This window comes from Chiloscyllium plagiosum, unplaced genomic scaffold, assembly GCF_037043375.1.
Source record: "Chiloscyllium plagiosum isolate Xiang-an unplaced genomic scaffold, Cpla_swu_hap1 HiC_scaffold_35, whole genome shotgun sequence".
Classification (NCBI taxonomy): Eukaryota; Metazoa; Chordata; class Chondrichthyes; order Orectolobiformes; family Hemiscylliidae; genus Chiloscyllium; species Chiloscyllium plagiosum.
In genome coordinates, this window is record NW_028270173.1 from 23,283,899 (window position 1) to 23,304,629 (window position 20,731).

At 44.3% G+C, this 20,731-nt stretch overlaps 1 protein-coding gene across 16 annotated transcripts in view; it reads left to right on the forward strand.

Moving 5' to 3' along the window:
• LOC122541389 (ras/Rap GTPase-activating protein SynGAP-like) overlaps positions 1-20,731 on the forward strand; it is a 1,066,559-nt gene that overhangs the window by 167,730 nt on the left and 878,098 nt on the right. For all 16 annotated transcript variants that reach the window (XR_015753055.1, XR_015753056.1, XM_087979364.1 and 13 more), the window contains one exon: positions 13,834-13,953. Coding sequence is in view for 13 of the 16 variants with exons in the window: in XM_087979364.1 (XP_087835490.1) it covers positions 13,834-13,953 (120 nt within the window). In the remaining 3 variants the exon portion in view is untranslated. Of the gene's footprint in view, positions 1-13,833; positions 13,954-20,731 lie in introns of those variants that run through there.

A 20,731-nucleotide genomic window follows, 5' to 3' on the forward strand; every position in this document is an offset into this window, starting at 1 on the left:
CAGAATAATGTTGGAAATTATATGTTCCACTGCTGTCTTTTGGGATTGCTGCTCGTTGGATGCTGCCTGAACTGCTGTGCTCTTCCAGCAACACTGATCCAGAATCTGTTATACCAATATTCTCTAATCACTTTCTCCTCTCAAACTTGTTTCTTATTGGGAATCTCAGGAACAGCTATCAGATATTTCCAGTTTTAACTGAATCTTCTTAAGTGTATTTAAGAAAATACAGCAGTCGATGTAACTCTTATCTCTGTGTCAGAGAGAGACAGATGGAATGCTAGAGGGAGTGAGAGACAGAGAGAGAGATGGGTTGTGAGAGACAAGAGGGAGAGATATAAATGAAGGGCAAGAGTGTATGAGAGAGAGACAGATAGACAGAGATGGAAGAGAAGGGAGAAAAAGAGAGTGTGCATGTGTGTGAAAAAGTGAGTGTGATGTCATGTTTTTTGCGGAGCCATCCAGGATTGTTGAAGTGGTTTGTGCAAAACCAGAATTATCGTGAGTTAAATAGATGTAATCGTCCGAGTTAAGGGACAGCAGGTGTACAGGAGTACAGCACATCACTGGGGCCTTGTAAAATTGTGTGTGATGTACCAAATCCATCAGCATGATGTTCCTACATTGTGTAGACCATTGAAAATTGAGTTTCCGTAATCCATTGATTAAAAGAATTTTATTTGCGTCAATTTGTTCAGCACTGCATTAGCTATTTCTGTGCTTGAAACAGTGCCAAGTGCAGGAATGGTTTTGAGCAACAGTCAAGCAACTTTGAAATTACTGAAGAACAGAAAGCTGGGAAAGGACCTCATCATTTGCTTCAACCAACTGAGGGCTCTTATCAATCAACATTTGAAGAAAGTGCCAAAAGGTCGAAGTCTCCTTCCAGATGGCGATGGAGGAAGATTAAGACAACAATCTGGGATTGCTATTGGTTCTGCTGCAACAACTTGATCTTCCTGTTGCACACATCTATCTGAACAACGGTGCTTATAGCTCACATTCTGTGTAAAGATTAGGACCACAGCTTTGGCCCCATGGATCAATGGGCCAGAGGGTAGATTAAATAGTTCAAGTCTGTTGAACACAGCTTGCGTGATCAGAAACAAACAGCAACAATTTAGACCAACAAAAAGTTCACTGAATGGGAGAGTAGAGTTAATGGGCCAAATAGACTATGTATGCTCCTATTTTATGTTCTCTTAATTTAATGAGCTGCACTGGCTCCAGACTTGTTAATGATTCAACATTAAGTTTCTTATGCTTGTTTTAAAATCCCTCTGTGGTTTCATCCCTACCTCATATCTATCACCTTCCCCGGCTCCAGAACCTTTCAAACCTATGTGTGCACTATTCCCAACCTCTTGCACATCACCCATTCCCAATTTGGTTTGACTGGAGGCAATTGATACTACTAAGCTTTTGGGCCCTGATAACATTCTGGGAATAGTACTGAAGATGTGTGCACCAGAACTTGCTGCTCCCCTAGTCAAACTGTTCCAGTATAGCTGCAACACTGGCATCTACCCAACAATGTGGAAAATTGCCCAGGTATGTCCTGTCCATCAAAAGCAGAACAAATCCAACATGGCCAATTACCACCATATGAGTCCACTCTCGATTATCAATAAAGTGATGGAAGATGTCAGCACCAGTGCTATCAAGCAGCCCCTGCTCAGCAATAACCTGCTCAGTGATACTAGTAGTGGGCGGCACGGTGGCACAGTGATTAGCACTGTTGCCTCACAGCGCCAGAGACCCGGGTTCAATTCCCGCCTCAGGCGACTGACTGTGTGGAGTTTGCACATTCTCCCTGTGTCTGCGTGGGTTTCCTCCGGGTGCTCCGGTTTCCTCCCACAGTCCAAAAATGTGCAGGTTAGGTGAACTGGCCATGCTAAATTGCCCGTAGTGTTAGGTGCAGAGGTAAATGTAGGGGAATGGGTCTGGGTGGATTGTGCTTCGGCGGGTCGGTGTGGACTTGTTGGGCCGAAGGGTCTGTTTCCACACTGTAAGTAATCTAATCATCTAATGTAATCTAAACAGTGATGCCCAGTTTGGGTTCCACCAGGGTCCTCATTACAGCCTTGGTTCAAACATGGACAAAAAGGCTGAATTCCAAGGGTGAGCTGAGAGTGACAGCCCTTGATATCAAGGCTGCTTTCAAATGAGTGTAGCATCAAGGAGCCCGAGCAAACCCGGAATCAATGAGTATCAGAGGGCAAACTCTCCAGTGGGTGGAGTCATACATGGCACATAGGAAGGTAGTTGTAGTTTTTGGAGGTCCGTCATCTCAGTTATAGGACATCTCTGCAGGAGTCCTTCAGGTTAGTGTCCTAGCTCCAACCATTTTCAACTGCTTCATCAATGACCTTCCCTTCATCATAAGGTCAGAAGTGGGCATGTTCACTGATGATCGCATCAATTGTGACTCCTCAGACACTGAAGCAGTCAGTGTTCAAATACAACAAGATTTGGACAATATCCAGGCTTGGGCTGAAAAGTGACAAGTAAGATTTGCACCATATAAGTGCCAGGAAGTGACCATCTCCAACAAGAGAGAATCTAACAATCACTCCTTTTACATTCACTGTTACCATCACTGAATCCCGCACAATCAACATCTTGGGAGTTACCATTGACACAAAATTCAACTGGACTGACCACATAAACACAATGGCTACAATAGCAGGTCAGAGGTTAGGAGTACTGCAATGAGTAACTCCCCAGAGTCTATCTATCATCGACAAGGTACAAATCAGGAGTGTGATGGAATACTCCTCACTTGCCTGGATGGGTACAGCTCCAAGACCACTGAAGAAGTTTGACACATAATGGTGACCTTGTAATCATTATCAATTGTTGTAAAAGCCGATCTGGTTCACTAATGTTTTTAGGGAAGGGGAAATCCTTACCTGGTCTAGCTGCTTATATTTCTGGACCCACAACAATATAATGGAATTTTAACTGCCCTCTGAGCCATTATGGATGGATAAGAAGTGCTGGCCCAGCTAGCAAAACTCACATCCCAAGAACAAATGATATAAACAATTTCCCAAATGAGACTTTGAGTGAATAAAATGATGGATTTTCACGAAGAACTTCATTCCATAAAATTCTGCTTGTGTTTCTGTCCCTCGCTCACTCTCATTGTCTCACTCTCTTCTCCCTTTCCCTCTCTTTCTCTCTCCTTTCTCCATCCTCTTAGAAAACTATTGAGACTGAGGTCAGTGGAACGTTTTAACTGAGTTTGATTGATAGATTCTCATAGGAAGTAAAATGGGAATGTGAACTTACAATGCATATCAGCTGTGATTGCCTCAGTAGCAACACACGCTGGGGGGGGGGGGGGGGGGGGGGAGCTGAATGGCGTATCCTGTTGCTAAGATGCCACACAAGACTGTCATCTTGAATCACCAGAGAATTTCTATGGCATCTCTTCACTTCTCAGAGTGGTCCAAATGTAGCAGCTCAGAGGTCAAATCCTAATCTCTTTATGACAATTGAACATTCCAATATGACTTTAATTCCGGAATGCTTGACACTGGATAATGTTATGGAGCAGGCCAGACCCCGTCAAACATTTCAAGAAAGTAAGCCCAGACCCTAACTTTGTTTTAAGCAGATATAACGTGGATACTTCAGAAATGATGCACCTGGTAAACCCATTTAGTTTTAAACAAAACAGAGTTTATTTACAAGATTACGGAATGTTACACAAACAACAGAGAACAGAAATCAAAATAGCTTAACCTATCCAAAAACCCAACAGATTATCCCATCTTAATGATGTTGTTCCAACACTTGCAGGAATCCACATAAACACCCCCCTGGCACACAAGGTAAAATCAAACACAGGGTCTAACAGGAGACAAGGCAAAGAGAGAGTGCCACAATGGACCTGCTTCTTTGGGTCCAGCAGCTTCAAGACTACCTGACTGTTTTCAGTGACTAGCCGGATCAGGAAAAGCCATTGCCCTTTCATTGTACAATAGATTTTTTTTTCAATTGAAAGCCTTCTGCCTGAGGCAGTATCTGTTAGCTATAGTCAAACTGGCCCTAAAACCATTCAACCCCAGATTTTTCTGAGTCTATGTCTTTGATGTCTTTTCAGGAAAAAAAACAAGGAAAACAAAACTTTGTTAAAGGAAAAGCGTCATCACAATAAAAATTCCTGTCCATGAAATCCATTCAAAGTTTTAAATTGCAAACACGCTTCGATTCATTTGCCATATCAAAGACAACTAACTCTCTAATAGCCTATTTAAACTGTCAATTAAACATTTGTATAGAGAACCAATCATTGTAAGTTTTGAAATGCAGCTCAGCATGAGGTAATAATTGCCCGTGGAAAAATGTCAGTAATAAACTGCATGTAAATTCATGATCATCAGGGGTGTTTTCAGCCTACGTCAGAGATTTATGCACCAAACCATCACACAGAAGTTTTTTTCTTAAACTCTCAGTGACAGCCTTTTCTATGTTTAAAGAGCAGGCTATTTTAAAAAAAGAGATCAGTTTGTGATCTTATCTTTCCTACAAGGATATTTATTTCTACTTTATCAATTTGTAACTCCCGTATTGCTGGTTAAGGCCATTGCAACAGCGTTACTGTGGTCTATTTGGACTCAGCACCAAATAGCTCTGCTGAATCCAGCTTTCTGTCCTAATCTTGCCCTGCTCCATTTTCCGCTGCCATAACAATTGGATGTGTCAGGAATGGGGACAGGATAATCGCATCTGAGTCCCATCAGGGCCTCCTTAAAGATTTTCCTGACACACCATGGAAATCTGACTCCACAACTTTGACAAGCCCATATACTTGTTATATGCTGCCCATCATTATTTGCCAGTGAGTTTAATATGGAGTACAATTGACATGAGTTGTGAAAGTCAATGCTGCAGCTGATGTCCATTGTGGTGCGGTAGTTAGTGACATTAACTGCCCCAGAGGTGTGTAATAACATCCCTGAACAGGCCAGTTTTAGAAAGTATCTATAACCTATCCTGCCACTTTCCAAATGGGAGGGTTAGCTTGACATTTATACCTGATATTTTGCATAGGTTTCAGCAGAAACACTTCTGTCCCTGACTGGTATCACTTATGTGATAATGGAACAGACAAGCAATAAAAACCAGATGAGCCATGCCATTTATCTGGCCCTTTTAACAGTCAAATATCCTAAAGCATCTCACAGGAGCATTGTTAAATTGACGTTGACAAAGAGCCACGGCAGCAGTAACATGGAGATGACATTAGTGAACGAGAGGACAGGACTACAGCTGTGGAAATAAATGTTTAAATCACGCATGGCAGCTGGTGGACTAAATTCAGTTCATAAATCTGGCATGGAAAGCTAGTACCAGTAATGGGCATCATGATACGGGTGGATTGATTGTGATGTAAAAGAAAACCCACCTGTTTCATTAACTTAAGGGATGCAATCTGCTCAAGTTACTTAGTCTGAGCGCTGTGTGGTCATCTTGTGCTCTAGAACTAATCGTACCCCTCACTAACACGTACCAGTGCAACTGTAATATGGGCTTCGACTTGACAATGTGGAAAATTATTCACAGAAAACAGGGACCATCCAAACAGGCCAAACAGTGTCCCACTGGGCAGTGTCACCAACAACACTCTCAAACAGGATTCACTTGGCAACAACCAGTTCGCTCTCGATCTCATTGCGGACTCAGTGCACAGTGGAGCTGGATTGTGAAGACATGGCGAGGTGAAAGTGACAGTCTTTGGTGCTGAGGTAGTGTTTGAACATGTATCAAGGATTCCTGGTGGAACTGAAATCTGTGTGAATGGGAGGGAATGTGGGGAGAGATTTGGGGAAACAGTGGTGGGGGGAGGTAACGAGGTTGGAAATACTTAATTTAATATAACAATGTTCAAGGTTGCAAGATGCCTCCAAATCTTTTACAGCCAACAAAATCATTTAAAGCACCTTTGCAATTTAAGGAAGCTTTCTACTATTTTGGAGTGGATATTCCCTCTGTGTAGTACCTCTGTACCAAAATCAGGCACTCTGATCATTTCTTTCAACACCGTGTTAGCAGGGCTTTGCTGTATATGTATTGACTGGTTGGCACCATATGTTACGAAATGGTGATATAGTTCCAAAATTACTTCATCGGCTCTAGCTGGTCTCAGGATGATCTGAGGGTTGTCAAAGATATTAAAGAACACTTCCTGTGTAAATGTGACTTGTTTATCTTATTGGAGCCAGAATGTTGAGACGTGATCCGATCAAGATGTTCAAAATGGGAACAGGATTTGTCAGGGTATGGATATACCAGGAAACCCTATTGGAGATCATTGAGAATGAGTGGCCAAATATAAAGCATAGAAAATAGCCTGAATATAAGCATAGGAGTACATCATTCGGTCCTTCAGGTCTGTATTCAGTATGATCACGGCTGATCATCCAACTCATTACATTGTTCCTGCGTTCTCCTCCATACTCTTCAATCCCTTCAGCCATAAGAATCCCTTGAAGCCATTCAATGTTTCAGCCCCAGTTTCTATAGTAGAGAATTCCACAGGCTCACCACTCTCTGGTTGAAGACATTTCTCCTCATCTCAGTCCTAAATGGCCTGCCCCCGTATCCTTGGAATGTGACCCCTGGTTCTGGATTCTCTGGTCATCAGGAATGCCTGATGATTAAAACTGTAGCCAGGCCAGTCAGGAGTGAAATCTGAGAGTGCGATTTCGACCAGACAGCAGGAGTGGAGCAAAAGACCAGCCATGATTTGATTGGAAGAGGAGGAGCAGCTGAATGGCTTTCACCATGACCCAAGCAACACCTCATTTTTCAGGGGCTGTTGCTGTTGGCACTGAATACTTCCTGATTTCATCTCGTTAAGTATTCATCTTGAAACTTGTTCTATTTCTGTCAGGTTTCCATCACTGGAAGGCAAATCTGAAATTACAACTGGTCTGTTTCATCTCATTAATTTTCTGTAACAGGCTCGTTCTATTTATTAAATTCTTATTGCAGCCTTGTCTTTCGCTGCCCTTTACAGCTGTTCAGATGTACAGATATTACAGTGAACAACTCCTCCACGTGGTGTGAAGAGTTAATGAAAATTCCAGAATGATTAATAGATCCGGATAAGGTTTTGTGAAGGAAGGGCTGTGCACTGCTCTGACCTCAAGCTGGGCTGGTTTTAGCCTAGCTCACAGCATTCAATTGATGAAGAGTCTGTGAGTGGGCAGTGCCCTGAGGACTTGCCTCAGTGTTGTCTGGTGAGACCTGTGAAAATAGCCCTCCAGCATCCTAAATTGTCTTCTCCTGCGCTCAGTCCATGACCTGGGGAGGTCTTGCCCACTCTTTCCTCTGATAGTGGTGTGGAATGCTTTCTGTCCTTCTTACACAGTTGACCGGCCTCAGTTTAACATCTTTTTTGAAAGCTGGTTCCTTCAACAGTACAGCCTTCTCTCTCAATGCTGCACTGGGAGGGTCAGCCTAGATTTATGTGATCAACGCATTCGATTGCCCCTGAGCTGCGGCTTGCACTCATCGCCAGCAGAGCGCTCTTCACTGAGCCCATGCCAAGATCACCACAAAGAGGGCATCAAACTTGAGGTCTTCATAGCATGCTGAATTCCCCACTTTACTGGACTCTTCAGATTGAGGTGAACAGAAAGCATGGACCAGGATTCTGTACTTCATACAATGGAACCAGGATTATGTACTTCACCACTGGACATTAGGGGCAATTTAGTATGGCCAATCCACCTAACCTGCACATCTTTAGAATGTGGGAGGAAACCGGAGCACCCGGAGGAAACCCACGCAGACACGGGGAGAATGTGCAAACTCCACACAGACAGTCACCCAAGGCTGGAATCAGACCTGGGTTACTGGTCCTGTGAGGCAGCAGTGCTAACCACTGAGTCTGTGCCACCTCCTAATAACTTAACAAGATTTACTACAACCAACAATCAAGGAACAAGAGTGCACCACTCGGCCCTTCCAGTGTGCTCCACCATTCATTCTACATTCCCGTGTATCCCGATAGTCTTTCATCCCCTTGGTAATCATAAATCTGTGAACTTTTGCCTTAAAAATATTTTAATATTCTGCATCTTTTGCCTTTTGAGGAACATTCAGATAAATGTTTTTTCCTCATGTCTGTTTTAAATGGGCCAGCCCTTATGTTTAAACTATTATCCCTAGGTCTAGATTCCCTGACAGAAGGGAATATTCTTTTAATGTCTGCCCAGTTAAGTCCCCTCAGAATCTTATATGCAGTCATCTCAGACTCTCCTGAACTCCAGGGGACACAGGCCGAACCTGTCCAGCCTTTTATCATAAGGTGATCATGTTACTTTAATATTTGTTGTAAATAAGTGATGGGAATGATGTTTTTAAGCTTTTTGCACCAGTTTGCTGCTTTTCCATTTCCCGAATGGGTGATTACCCAAATTGGGGGTTGTCTTCCTGAGCTGTGAGCAGAGGAGGGAAGCAGGGTGCCTGTCACCGTTAGCCCAAAGCAGCAGAGGCTGCAGACTGCTTCCAGTTGCTGAGAGAGATTCTCGATCAGGAGGGGAATTGACTTTTGTGGGGAGAGGGCAGGAAAGTGGAGGTGAGGAATGTTGGATCACCCATGATTCTACTGAAGGGTAGAGCAAGCTTGAGGGGCTGAATGGCCTACTCCTGTTCCTTTTCCTTATGTTCTTACGATGGTGTTTAGTTGAGTACGATCATAGTACTCGACATTTGCCCTTCGGAGGTGTGGACTTGTTGGGCCGAAGGGCCTGTTTCCACACTGTAAGTAATCTAAGTATCTAAGGTCCAGTCCTTCGTACTGGGTGGTATCTGCTGTAATACATTACACAGGGATGTTATGAAGTTGAAGGCGTGTACTGTACCTTTAAGTCAGAGGGAAAGCTGTTTTGTACAAAGAGCTTGCAGGGACTGGTCATGTGAATGGACTGGAAAATTTAAAATATGGAACATTTGGCTGTGAAATAAATATGTGAGCTTTGGTTGCTGTTTTGACAACCATTTGAATTTACCCAATCAGTTTAAATTATGCTATGCTCCAGGATACTAAAAAAAACCAATCCATTTTGAATTTATTGTTTTGCCAACATCGAACCAATGAGACAACCTGATGCTGGGAGTATAAAGAAGCAGGCATTTTGACAGAGAGTGAGACCAACTGCCATTGACAGAGTAACTACCAGCAAACCACTCTGTATCAAAGGTGTCTTTTTTATATGAACCATCTTTGCAGCAAAACACCAAAGATAACCTAGAGAAATCTTCAGCCAGAGGGAGACAGACACTGACGACAGCCGCTGCGTGTTTTGAAATTAAGTTGATGTAATTTTCATACAGGCTTTTATTTGGTTAGCACTGCTGCCTCACAGCGCCAGAGACCCGGGTTCAATTCTCGCCTCAGGCGACTGACTGTGTGGAGTTTGCACGTTCTCCCCGTGTCTGCGTGGGTTTCCTCCGGGTGCTCCGGTTTCCTCCCACAGTCCAAAAATTGCAGGTCAGGGTGAATTGGTCATGGGAAATTGCCCGTAGTGTTAGGTAAAGGGGTAAATGTAGGGGAATGGGTCTGGGTGGGTTGCTCTTCAGAGGGTCGGTGTGGACTTATTGGGCCGAAGGGCCTGTTTCCACACTGTAAGTAATCTAATCATCTAATCTAATATATTGTCATAGAGTTGGAAGCAGATAACAAACATTTAAGAGAGGGGAGGCTTAGAGTTGTGAATAGTTGTTGTTTATTGTTCATTTTTAGAGTTAAAGAATAAATTTATATTTTTTTCTTTAAATACTGGATATTGGGAATTTTCTGTCACTCATACTCATTGTATACAGATTATGAGGTGAGATGAGCTTTTCTGAGTGTTTGGTTTCATTAGCAGAAGGGCTAACTGCCATATCTAACAGGGGCCCAGTAGATCATGCTGTGCGATATCTGCTATAATCTAATCACACGGATACCCAGTAGATCGTACTGGATGGTATCTGCTGTAACAGAAACACACAGGGGCCCAGTAGATATTACTGGGTGATATCTGCTGGAATATAATCACACAGGGGCACAATAGATCATACTGGGTGATATCTGCTGGAATATAATCACGCAGGGGCACAATAGATCATACTGGGTGATATCTGCTGGAATATAATCACACAGGGGCACAATAGATCATACTGGGTGATATCTGCTGGAATATAATCACGCAGGGGCACAGTAGATCGTACTGGGTAATATCTGCTGGAATATAATCACGCAGGGACACAATAGATCATACTGGGTGATGTCTGCTGGAATATAATCACATGGGGGCCCAGTAGATATTACTGACTGATATCTGCTGTAATATAATCACGCTGGGGCCCAGTAGATCGTACTAGGCGATATCTGCTGTAATATAATTACACAGGGGGCTCCGGTAGATGATACTGGGCAATATCTGCTGTAATATAATCACACCAGGGTCCAGTAGACCATGCTGGGTGATATCTGCTGAAATATAATCCCATGGGGGTCCAGCAGATCATGCTGGATGATATCTGATGTAATATAGTTACACCACGGTCCAGTCGAACATGCTGGGCGATATCTGCTGTAATATATTCACATGGGGGTCCAGTAGATCGTACTGGCTGATGTCTGCTGTAATATAATCACACAGAGGCCAAGTAGATGGTGCTCAATGATATCTGCTGCAATATATTCACATGGGGGTCCAGTAGATTGTACTGGCTGATATCTGCTGTAATATAATCACACAGAGGCCAAGTAGATCGTGCTGGGTGATATCTGCTGTAAATAATCACACTGAGGCACAGTAGATCATGCTGGGTGATATTTGCTGTAATTTAATCACACAGGGGCCTCGTAGATGGTGCTGGGCGATATCTGCTGCAATATATTCACAGTGGGGTCCAGTAGATTGTACTGGCTGATATCTGCTGTAATATAATCACACAGGGGCCTGGTAGATCATGCTGGGTGATATCTGCTGTAATATAATCACACAGGGGCCTGGTAGATCATGCTGGGTGATATCTGCTGTAATATAATCACACAGGGGCCTGGTAGATCATGCTGGGTGATATCTGCTGTAATATAATCACACAGGGGCCTGGTAGATCATGCTGGGTGATATCTGCTGTAATATAATCACACAGGGGCCTGGTAGATCGTGCTGGGTGATATCTGCTGTAAATAATCACACTGAGGCACAGTAGATCATGCTGGGTGATATTTGCTGTAATTTAATCACACAGGGGCCTCGTAGATGGTGCTGGGCGATATCTGCTGCAATATATTCACAGTGGGGTCCAGTAGATTGTACTGGCTGATATCTGCTGTAATATAATCACACAGTGGCCTGGTAGATCATGCTGGGTGATATCTGCTGTAATATAATCACACAGGGGCCTGGTAGATCATGCTGGGTGATATCTGCTGTAATATAATCACACAGGGGCCTGGTAGATCATGCTGGGTGATATCTGCTGTAATATAATCACACAGGGGCCTGGTAGATCATGCTGGGTGATATCTGCTGTAATATAATCACACAGGGGCCTGGTAGATCATGCTGGGTGATATCTGCTGTAATATAATCACACAGGGGCCTGGTAGATCATGCTGGGTGATATCTGCTGTAACATAATCACACAGGGGCCTGGTAGATCATGCTGGGTGATATCTGCTGTAATATAATCACACTGGAGCACAGTAGATCATGCTGGGCGATATCTGCTGTAATTTAATCACACCAGGTTCCAGTAGATCATGCTGGGCGATATCTGCTGTAATATAATCGCACTGGGGTCCAGTACATCATACTGGGTGATATATAGATTACTCACAGTGTGGAAACAGGCCCTTCGGCCCAACAAGTCCACACCGACCTGCCGAGGCGCAACCCATCCAGACCCATTCCCCTACATTAGCCCCTTCAGCTAACACTACGGGCAATTTAGCATGGCCAATTCACCTGAGCTGCACACCTTTGGACTGTGGGAGGAAACCGGAGCACCTGAAGGAAACCCACGCAGACACGGGGAGAATGTGCAAACTCCACACAGTCAGTCGCCTGTGTGCCACAGTGCCGCCCCGTGTGATTAGATTACAGCAAATATCACCCGGCACGATCTACTGGGCCCCTGTGTGATTATATTACAGCAGATATTGCCCAACACGATCTACAATGTCCCAGTGTGATTATACTACAGCAGATATCTGCTTCCATATAATCACATGGGGGCCCAGTAGATCAGACTGGGCAATATCTGCTGTAATATAACACAAGGGGGCCCAGTAGATTGTGCTGGATGAAATCTGCAGTAATATAATCACACCAGGGTCCAGTAGATTGTGCTGGGCAATATCTGCTGTAATATAATCACATGGGCGCTCAGTATATCATGTTGGACAATATCTGCTGTAACATAATCACACCAGGGCCCAGTAGATCATGCTGGGTGATATCTGCTGTAATATAATCACATGGGGGCTCAGCATATCATGTTGGACAATATCTGCCGTAATATAATCACACCAGGGCCCAGTAGATCATGCTGGGCAATATCTGCTGTAACATAATCACACAGAGGCCCAGTAGATCATGCTGGGCTATATCTGCTGTAACATAATCGCACAGAGGCCCAGTAGATCATGCTGGGTTATATCTGCTGTAACATAATCACACAGAGGCCCAGTAGATCATGCTGGGTTATATCTGCTGTAACATAATCGCACAGAGGCCCAGTAGATCATGCTGGGTTATATCTGCTGTAACATAATCACACAGAGGCCCAGTAGATCATGCTGGGCTATATCTGCTGTAACATAATCACACAGAGGCCCAGTAGATCATGCTGGGCTATATCTGCTGCCATATAATCACATGGGGATCCAATAGATCATACTGGGTGATATCTGCTGTAATATAATCACACCAGGGTCCAGTAGATCATGTTGGGTGATATCTGCTGTAATATAATCACACGGGGGCCCAGCAGATCGTACTAGGCAGTGTCGGCTGTAATTTAATCACACTGGGGTCCAGTAGATCATGCTGGGTGATTTCTCCACTCTGCAGGCATCCTGCCTCTATTCCTGATGAAGGGCTTTTGCCTGAAATGTCGATTTTCCTGCTCCTCAGATGCTGCCTGACCTGCTGTGCTTTTCCAGTACCATTCTAATCTAGACAGTAATTTAATCACACCAGGGTCCAGTAGATTGTGCTGGGCAATATCTGCTTTAGCATAATCACACAGTGGCCCAGTAGATCATGCTGGACAATATCTGCTGTAATATATTCACATGGGGCCCCAGTAGATCGTACTGGCTGATGTCCGATGTCTGCTGTAATATCACTACACAGGGGCCCAGTAGATTGTACTGGTTAATATCTGCTGTAATATAATCACACAGTGGCCCAGTAGATATTACTGGGCAATAACTGCTGTAATATAATCACACCGGGGTCCAGTAGATCATCTTGGGCGATATCTGCTGTAATTTAATCACACGGGGGCACAGTAGATCGTGCTGGACGATATCTGCTTTAATATAATCATATCAGGGCTGATATTACTGGGTGTTATCTGCTGTAATATAATCCCACACAGGTCCAATAGATCATGCTGATCTGGCCACATACAAGTCTAATGGGTTATCTGGAGTACACCATACAATCCAGATGCATCTGTTTCTGAAGGTAGAGTCTCCTGTGGTTATAGATGAATTTTGATGGTAACTGCTGGTTTCCTTGCCTCTGTTTCTGACCTACTCGTTCCTGTAATTCTGAATCCGTCTTCTCTTTCTTTTACCCACCACAGGCCGCTCGCCACCACGCGTCCTCCAGCCAGGAGGTTGGGACGGTCTGGGTCGCGGGATCCTTCATAACCGGCACCAGCGCTGCTCCATGATCGCTCGTCCTGAAGCTCAGTACAAGTGGGGTGAGTGCTGTCCTCCTTGCCCCCCACTCCTCCTTCTCTGAAACACACCCTCTTTCTCTCTGACTGTCAATCCTTCATTTTATACCTACTGCCCTCCACCGGCTGTGCTCTCACCAGCTCCACCATTCTCAGTAATTGTGACCACTGCTCGCCATTATTACAAAGGCAAGTCTTCTCTCTTGTCAGATAAGGCTGTGGGCTTAAGGCTGATAAGGCTGTAAGGCTGATATCTCCTCCTGAAGGTGTGAACCTTTGGCCGTCTGTGTTCACTTTAACCAAGACTTTGTGCAGCTGCAGTAAGAACTCTCCTGCCTCACATCCATTCCAGCCCTCCAACCAAAATCAGGGCAATGTTCGATTTGTCCTTGCAATTGCCTTCCAAGCCTGTTCATTCCATCTTCATAATCATTTTAACAGATACCTGAGCTTCTGTCGTTTATCATGTTAATGAGGTAATTTCACATTCGTCTGCATAGAAAATGGCTTATCACAAGTTGCCCATTCACTTCACTATCAATAGCTCTTAAAGCAGTATGCCTTCCAAAGGTGTTGTGCTCAATACTGCTGATCTGGACAGCTTTGGGAATCTGCCTTTCTTTGCCATTATCTCAGCTGCGAATGCAGAATGGACATGAGGCTTATCTATCTATTCATATATATTACACTCACAGATTGGACATTAGACCATTGAGACAAAGCTTGTCTCAGTATTTGCCCTCCTGTGATCCATTTCTGTCTTAAGTACTGTCCAGAGAGATGGATTGCTGGGATTCCGCATTATTGCCACCCTAACCACAGCTCTATCTGGCAAATTCCTACACACCCGCCAGCCTTGAACACCACATACCCAGTCACCTGCCTCAGTCAGTAGATCCCTTGTTTCTGAATCACAGGGTGGGGGCTACAAGCTGCAGCCCAGAGGCTGGAGCAGATATAACCAAGGTGTGCACCCTAAGTTGTACTGACGTAATGCCATCCCATCAGAGGGAGGGCTGATCTCAGCCTTGAATACACATAGTGGCCCACCCTGTTACGATTACCCTCTGAGAGAAGAAATTCCTCCTCATCGCTATCTTAACTATGCATGGCGGCACGGTGGCTCAGTGGTTAGCACTGCTGCCTCACAGCGCCAGGGATCAGGGTTCGATTCCTGCCTCAGGCGACTGACTGTGTGGAGTTTGCACATTCTCCCCGTGCCTGCGTGATTTTCCTCCGGGTGCTCCGGTTTCCTCCCACAATCCAAAGATGTGCAGGTTAGGGTGATTTGGCCGTGCTAAATTGCCCGTAGTGATAGGTGCATTAGTGAGGGTAAATATAGGGCAGGGGAATAAGTCTGGGTGGGTTACTCTTTGGCAGGTAGGTGTGGACTTGTTGGGCTGAAGGGCCTGTTTCCTTACTGTAGGAGTTAATCTAAAAACTCCTTACTCTGAGAGAATGCCCTCTGGTCCTAGACTCTCCCACAAGGAGAAACAACTGTCAAGTTCTGTAAGAATCTTGTGTGCTCCATCAGTTTCCTCTCTGAACTTTCATGACGACAAGTTTAATCTGCTTAACCAGTCTGCCTAGTAAAATCCTTCTGTCCCTGGTGTGAATCTAATGAACCTTCTCTGGATTGCTTCAATGTCAGTATATCTTTCCTTAGATAAGGAGAACAAAACTGTTCTCTGTAATGTCGTTGTGGTATGACAAGTGCCCTGTATAGTTTTAGCAACAGCTCCCTACTTTTACACTCCACTTCCTTTAAAATAAAGGCTAACCTTCCATTTTATTTTCTCTCCTCCTTTTGTCCCTTGATTATTAAGTAATTTTGGAACTTGTTCATGTCTTTTACTGTGAAAACAAATGCAACGTATTCATTCAGTTCTCTGCCGTTTCCTGCTTCCCCATTATTATTTCCCCAAAAGCATTCTCCCGGGCACCTATGTTCACATTACCTTTTCCCTTCCTTTATATATATTGAAAGCAACTCTTATTCTCCATCTCTATACTATCTGCTTGGTTGCCTGCGTGATTTATTTTCTCCCTTTTTATTATTTGTTTTGGTTGTCTTTTTTATGCTTTTTAAAGATTGCCAATCCTCTCGTTTACCAAAAGTCTTTGTCACATTATGTGGTTTCAATTTAATCGTAAGTCTCTTTGATTAACTCTGGCCGGTTTATCCTGTTCCTCGACTCCTCCTTCCTCACTGAGGCATACATATACTAGGGGTTCAGGCACATAATGCTTTCAAATTTGTGTTGCATGTAGACAGGGTGGTTAAGAGCAGTCCAGCTTATTTCATTGCTCAGATCTTTGAGTGTAAGAGTTGGGATGTCATGTTGAGGTTGTACAAGGCATTGTTGAGGCCTGTTCTGGAACACTATGTCCAGTTCTGGCCACCCTATTAAAGGAAGGATATTACTAAACTGGACATGGTTCAGAAAAGATTGACCTCATTGTTGCCAGGAATGGAAGGTTTGAGATATAAAAATAGACTGGATCTTTTTTCACTGGAGCATGGAATGTTGAACGGTTAGTTTATTGAGGTTTATAAATTCATGAGGGATAATAGATAAAGTGTGTGACAAGGGTCTTTTCCCTTCTTCAGTGAGTTCAAAACGAGTGGGCTTGTTTTTAAGGTCAGAGGAGAAAGATTTAAAAAGGACATGAGAGGCAACTTTCTTACACAGACAGTGGTTTGTGTGTGGAGCGAACTTCCAGAAGAAGTGGTGGATGCAGGTACAGTTACAACATTTAAAAACACTTGGATAAGTTAATGAATGGGAAGGGAGGGATATAGACCATCAGCAGGCAGGTGGGACTAGCTCAATTTGGGCTTATGTTTGGCATGGACTGGTTGACTGTTTCCCTGCTGCATGACTCGACATGTGGTGAATTTTGAACAACAAATACCTGGTCAGCCACATTTGTGCTAAACCACTTTCCCAGTTCACTCCAGCTAACTCTGCCCTCATTTAAATGCAATCACCCTGTTTAAAGTTTAGCACAGATATTTCTGACCCAGTTTCTCACTGTCAACTGAATTCCAAATCCTATCATACTATGGACATTGTTCCCAAGGAGATCTTTTATTCTCAGCTGAATGATGCATTTTTATGACGAGGTACGATTTCTATTGAGTTTTTTTGGAGAGCAACTAGAGGCCCTGCGACCTTACCAAATTTACCTCCTTAACTACTTAACCCACCCCTATGGTGTCCCACCCAGCCAATTCTAGTCCCATCTTGCAATGAGCCATTTCTGGAAAAAATCACTATTCACCGGATACCCTGGAATTTCTAGTGCCACCATCATTTTTTAAACCCATTGTGCACCCAGACAAACACTGTCACTCAAAGCTTCCCTGCAAGATTCCTGACAGTTTTCCCAGTCATGGCAGACAAGAGGAAACCAGTTCCTAAGTTTGTGGGCCTGCAGATGACACTGTAATGTTGGCTAACGTAGTTTTGCACAAAATAAAGATTTAGAGACTTCAGAGATGCTGTAAAAGGTAACAGTTAGTGTTGAAGAGTACAAAACGTTCCACCCAACCTGAGTGTGTTGAAGTCTTGCATGAGGCAAAGAGGAGGTCATCAGGAAATCCAAATGGAGGCAGATGTGTGTGGAAATAGACATTGCAAGTATTACACCTAACTCCCCTGTGTAACTTGCACCTATAGCTACCATGCAAGAAGTTCATCTGAAAATTACAATAGCCTCTCCTCTTTAAGGCTCACGAGACATTTGTCCTCGACCGTGATTCACCAAATAAACCTCAGGCAGAGTACTAACACGTGAGCATTATATTCCAACCATGAGCTGGGAGTAGTTAGCTCAGCATCACACCCAACAGTGCAAGTCCAAAATAAAATCAAAATCTTCCAGACACTGGAGATCTGAAACAACTACAGAAGTAACTCAATAAGTCTGGCAGCATCTGTGGAGAGTGAAAAATGGTTACTGTTTGGAGTCCCGAATGATGACTCTTCAGAACTGTAGGTCTCTTTGCTGTTTGGCTTTGGCTACAATAAAAACAACAGAAATGAGAAAAGACAAATGTTTTTCATTCACTTTTGGGATATGGGGGTCATTAACTGGCCCAGAAATTATAGCCTGTTCCTAGTTTCCCTTGAGAAGGTAGTGGTGAGCTGTAGGTAGACCCACAGTGCCTTTAGGGATTTCACAATTTTTGACCCAGTGACAGTGAATGAATGGTAATATACTTCCAAGTCAGGATGGTGAGTGGCTTGGAGAGGAATTTGCAGGTGGTGGTGTTCCTTGTCATTCTGGATGGAAGAGGTCATGGGTTTGGAAAGTGCTATCTAAGGATCTTGGGTGAATTTCTGCAGTGCATTTTTTGAAGTGTTACGCATTGCTGCTGTTGAGCATCAGTGACCAAGGTAGGAGATGTTTGTAAACATAGTGCAAGTCCAGCGGGCTACTTTGTCCTGGATGGTGTCAAGTTTCTTGAGTGTTTTTGGAGTTGCACCCATCCAGGTAAATGGGGCGTCTTCCATCATACTCCTGACTTGTGCCTTGGACCTGCTTTGGGGAGTCAGGAAGTGAGATACTCACCCATGGTATTCCTCACCTCTGACCTGCTGTTGTAGCCACTTTATTGATCTGGCCAGTCAGTTGAGTTTCTGGTAAACAGTAGTCTCCAGAATGTTGATAATGAGGGATTCAATGATGGTAACGCCATTGAATGTCAAGGGGCAGTGGGTAGGTTGTCTCATGTTGGGAGATGGACATTGCCTGGCATTTGCATAGTGCCACTGTTACTTGCCACTGGCTATTGTCCAGGCCTTGTTGCATTTGAACATGAACTGTTTCAGCATCTGATGAGTGGCAATGGTGCTGAACCTTGTGCAATTGTTGGTGAACATCCCACTTCTGACCTTATCTCGGAGGAGTAGTCATCGATGAATCAGCAAAAGATGGTTGGGTCAAGGACACTTGTGTGGAATATCTGAGCTGGACGTGCTTTTGGGCCCTCTTGTGGCACAGAGGTACTGTCCTTATCTTTGAACAGCGAGGCCTGAGTTCAAGTCCCACCTGTGCCAAAAGTTTGGAATCACATCTCTGAACAAATTGATGAGAAAACAGGTTACATTTTCAGCAGGAACTCCTGCTGAGTTGTCCTGGAGCTGAGCTGACTGACCTCAAAGAACCACAACCATCCTCTTATGCGCCAACAATGACTCCAAGGAGTACTATTGCAGGGTAACAGCATTAAATGGTCAGAAAGCAAGGTACTAATGCACAGCCATGATACTAAACGGTAACAATCTCACTGAAAGGCCAGAATGCTTTAATGGGCTGAATGGCTGTTGGCAAGTTTCCAAGAAGTGCACACATAAAGCGAGGCAAGGCTGTGTTTAATACTCCAAGGTTGAATAGCTGCTGAATGTTCTCTGTCACGCTCCGACACACAGGTACTGTTCACACTGGGGGGAGGCGGGGGGGGAGTAAAAGGGACATTTCTGTAGAGACAAGGCAGCCCATCAGTATTCAAGGACAGGCAGAGGTGAGGCAAAAAACAGCCCTTGGAGGGATGGGAAGGTGAAAATGGATAGGAGGACGCACCACACAAACAGGCACTAACCTCAAGAACTCAATTATTCTCACTCCAGAAGGGGACAAAAAAAAAAGTGTTTGACCGCAGAGGAGCTGCCAACGGCCAAGGTGTTGACAGTCCACTGGGTACGGGAAGAAAGTGGCAGTTGTCCCTTCCGGAAAAAAGACAGGCAAAACTGCAACGTGACCATGGCCTGCAGAGAGAGAGGAGCCAATCATGGGCAATATTAACTTGCACAGCAAATCCTCCAAACATGCACTTCCTAAAGTAATCTAAAAATATTCCTCTCAGCGCTCATGATGCACACCTGTGTATGTGCATGTGCTACAAATCAGATTTAAAGTAACTGCAGAAATGTGCAACTCGGGATTGTCAACTCATGCCTGTTCCAGATCGCAAGCCTTCAGCATATTGCATACACAGAAAAATATCATTAACCCACTGAGTACTGACAGACTGTATCTGAACTCAGTTACTGTGCTCTCTGAAGGAGTGTTTCTGTACCCAGTCACTGTGCTCTCTGAAGGAGTGTTTCTGTACCCAGTTACTGTGCTCTCTGAAGGAGTGTTTCTGTACCCAGTCACTGTGCTCTATGAAGGAGTGTTTCTGTACCCAGTCACTGTGCTCCCTGGAGGAGTGTTTCTGTACCCAGTCACTGTGCTCCCTGAAGGAGCGTTTCTATACCCAATCACTGTGCTCTCTGAGGGAGTGTTTCTGTACCGAGTCACTGCTCTGTGAAGGAGTGTATCTGTACCCAGTCACTGTGCTCTCTGAAGGAGTGTTTCTGTACCCAGTCACTGTGCTCCCTGAAGGAGTGTTTCTGTACCCAGTCACTGTGCTCCCTGAAGGAGTGTTTCTATACCCAATCACTGTGCTCTCTGAGGGAGTGTTTCTGTACCCAGTCACTGCTCTGTGAAGGAGTGTTTCTGTACCTAGTCACTGTGTTCTCTGAAGGAGTGTTTCTGTATCCAGTCACTGTGCTCTGTGAAGGAATGTTTCTGCACCCAGTCATTGTGCTCTTTGAAGGAGTGTTTCTGTACCAGCAAGCCTCACTTTTTGCTTCGGAGGGCTCCAAGATAATCTTCCGGTCCAGGGTCCGCTCGGTGGAGCAGGATGAGACGTGCTCACGTTTCTTCTTCCAGAAGGTGCACAAAGAGAGCTCTGTGCTCAGCAGCCTGAAGGAAGAAGATGGCTCGATAATGTCATCTCAGGCTGACGTCA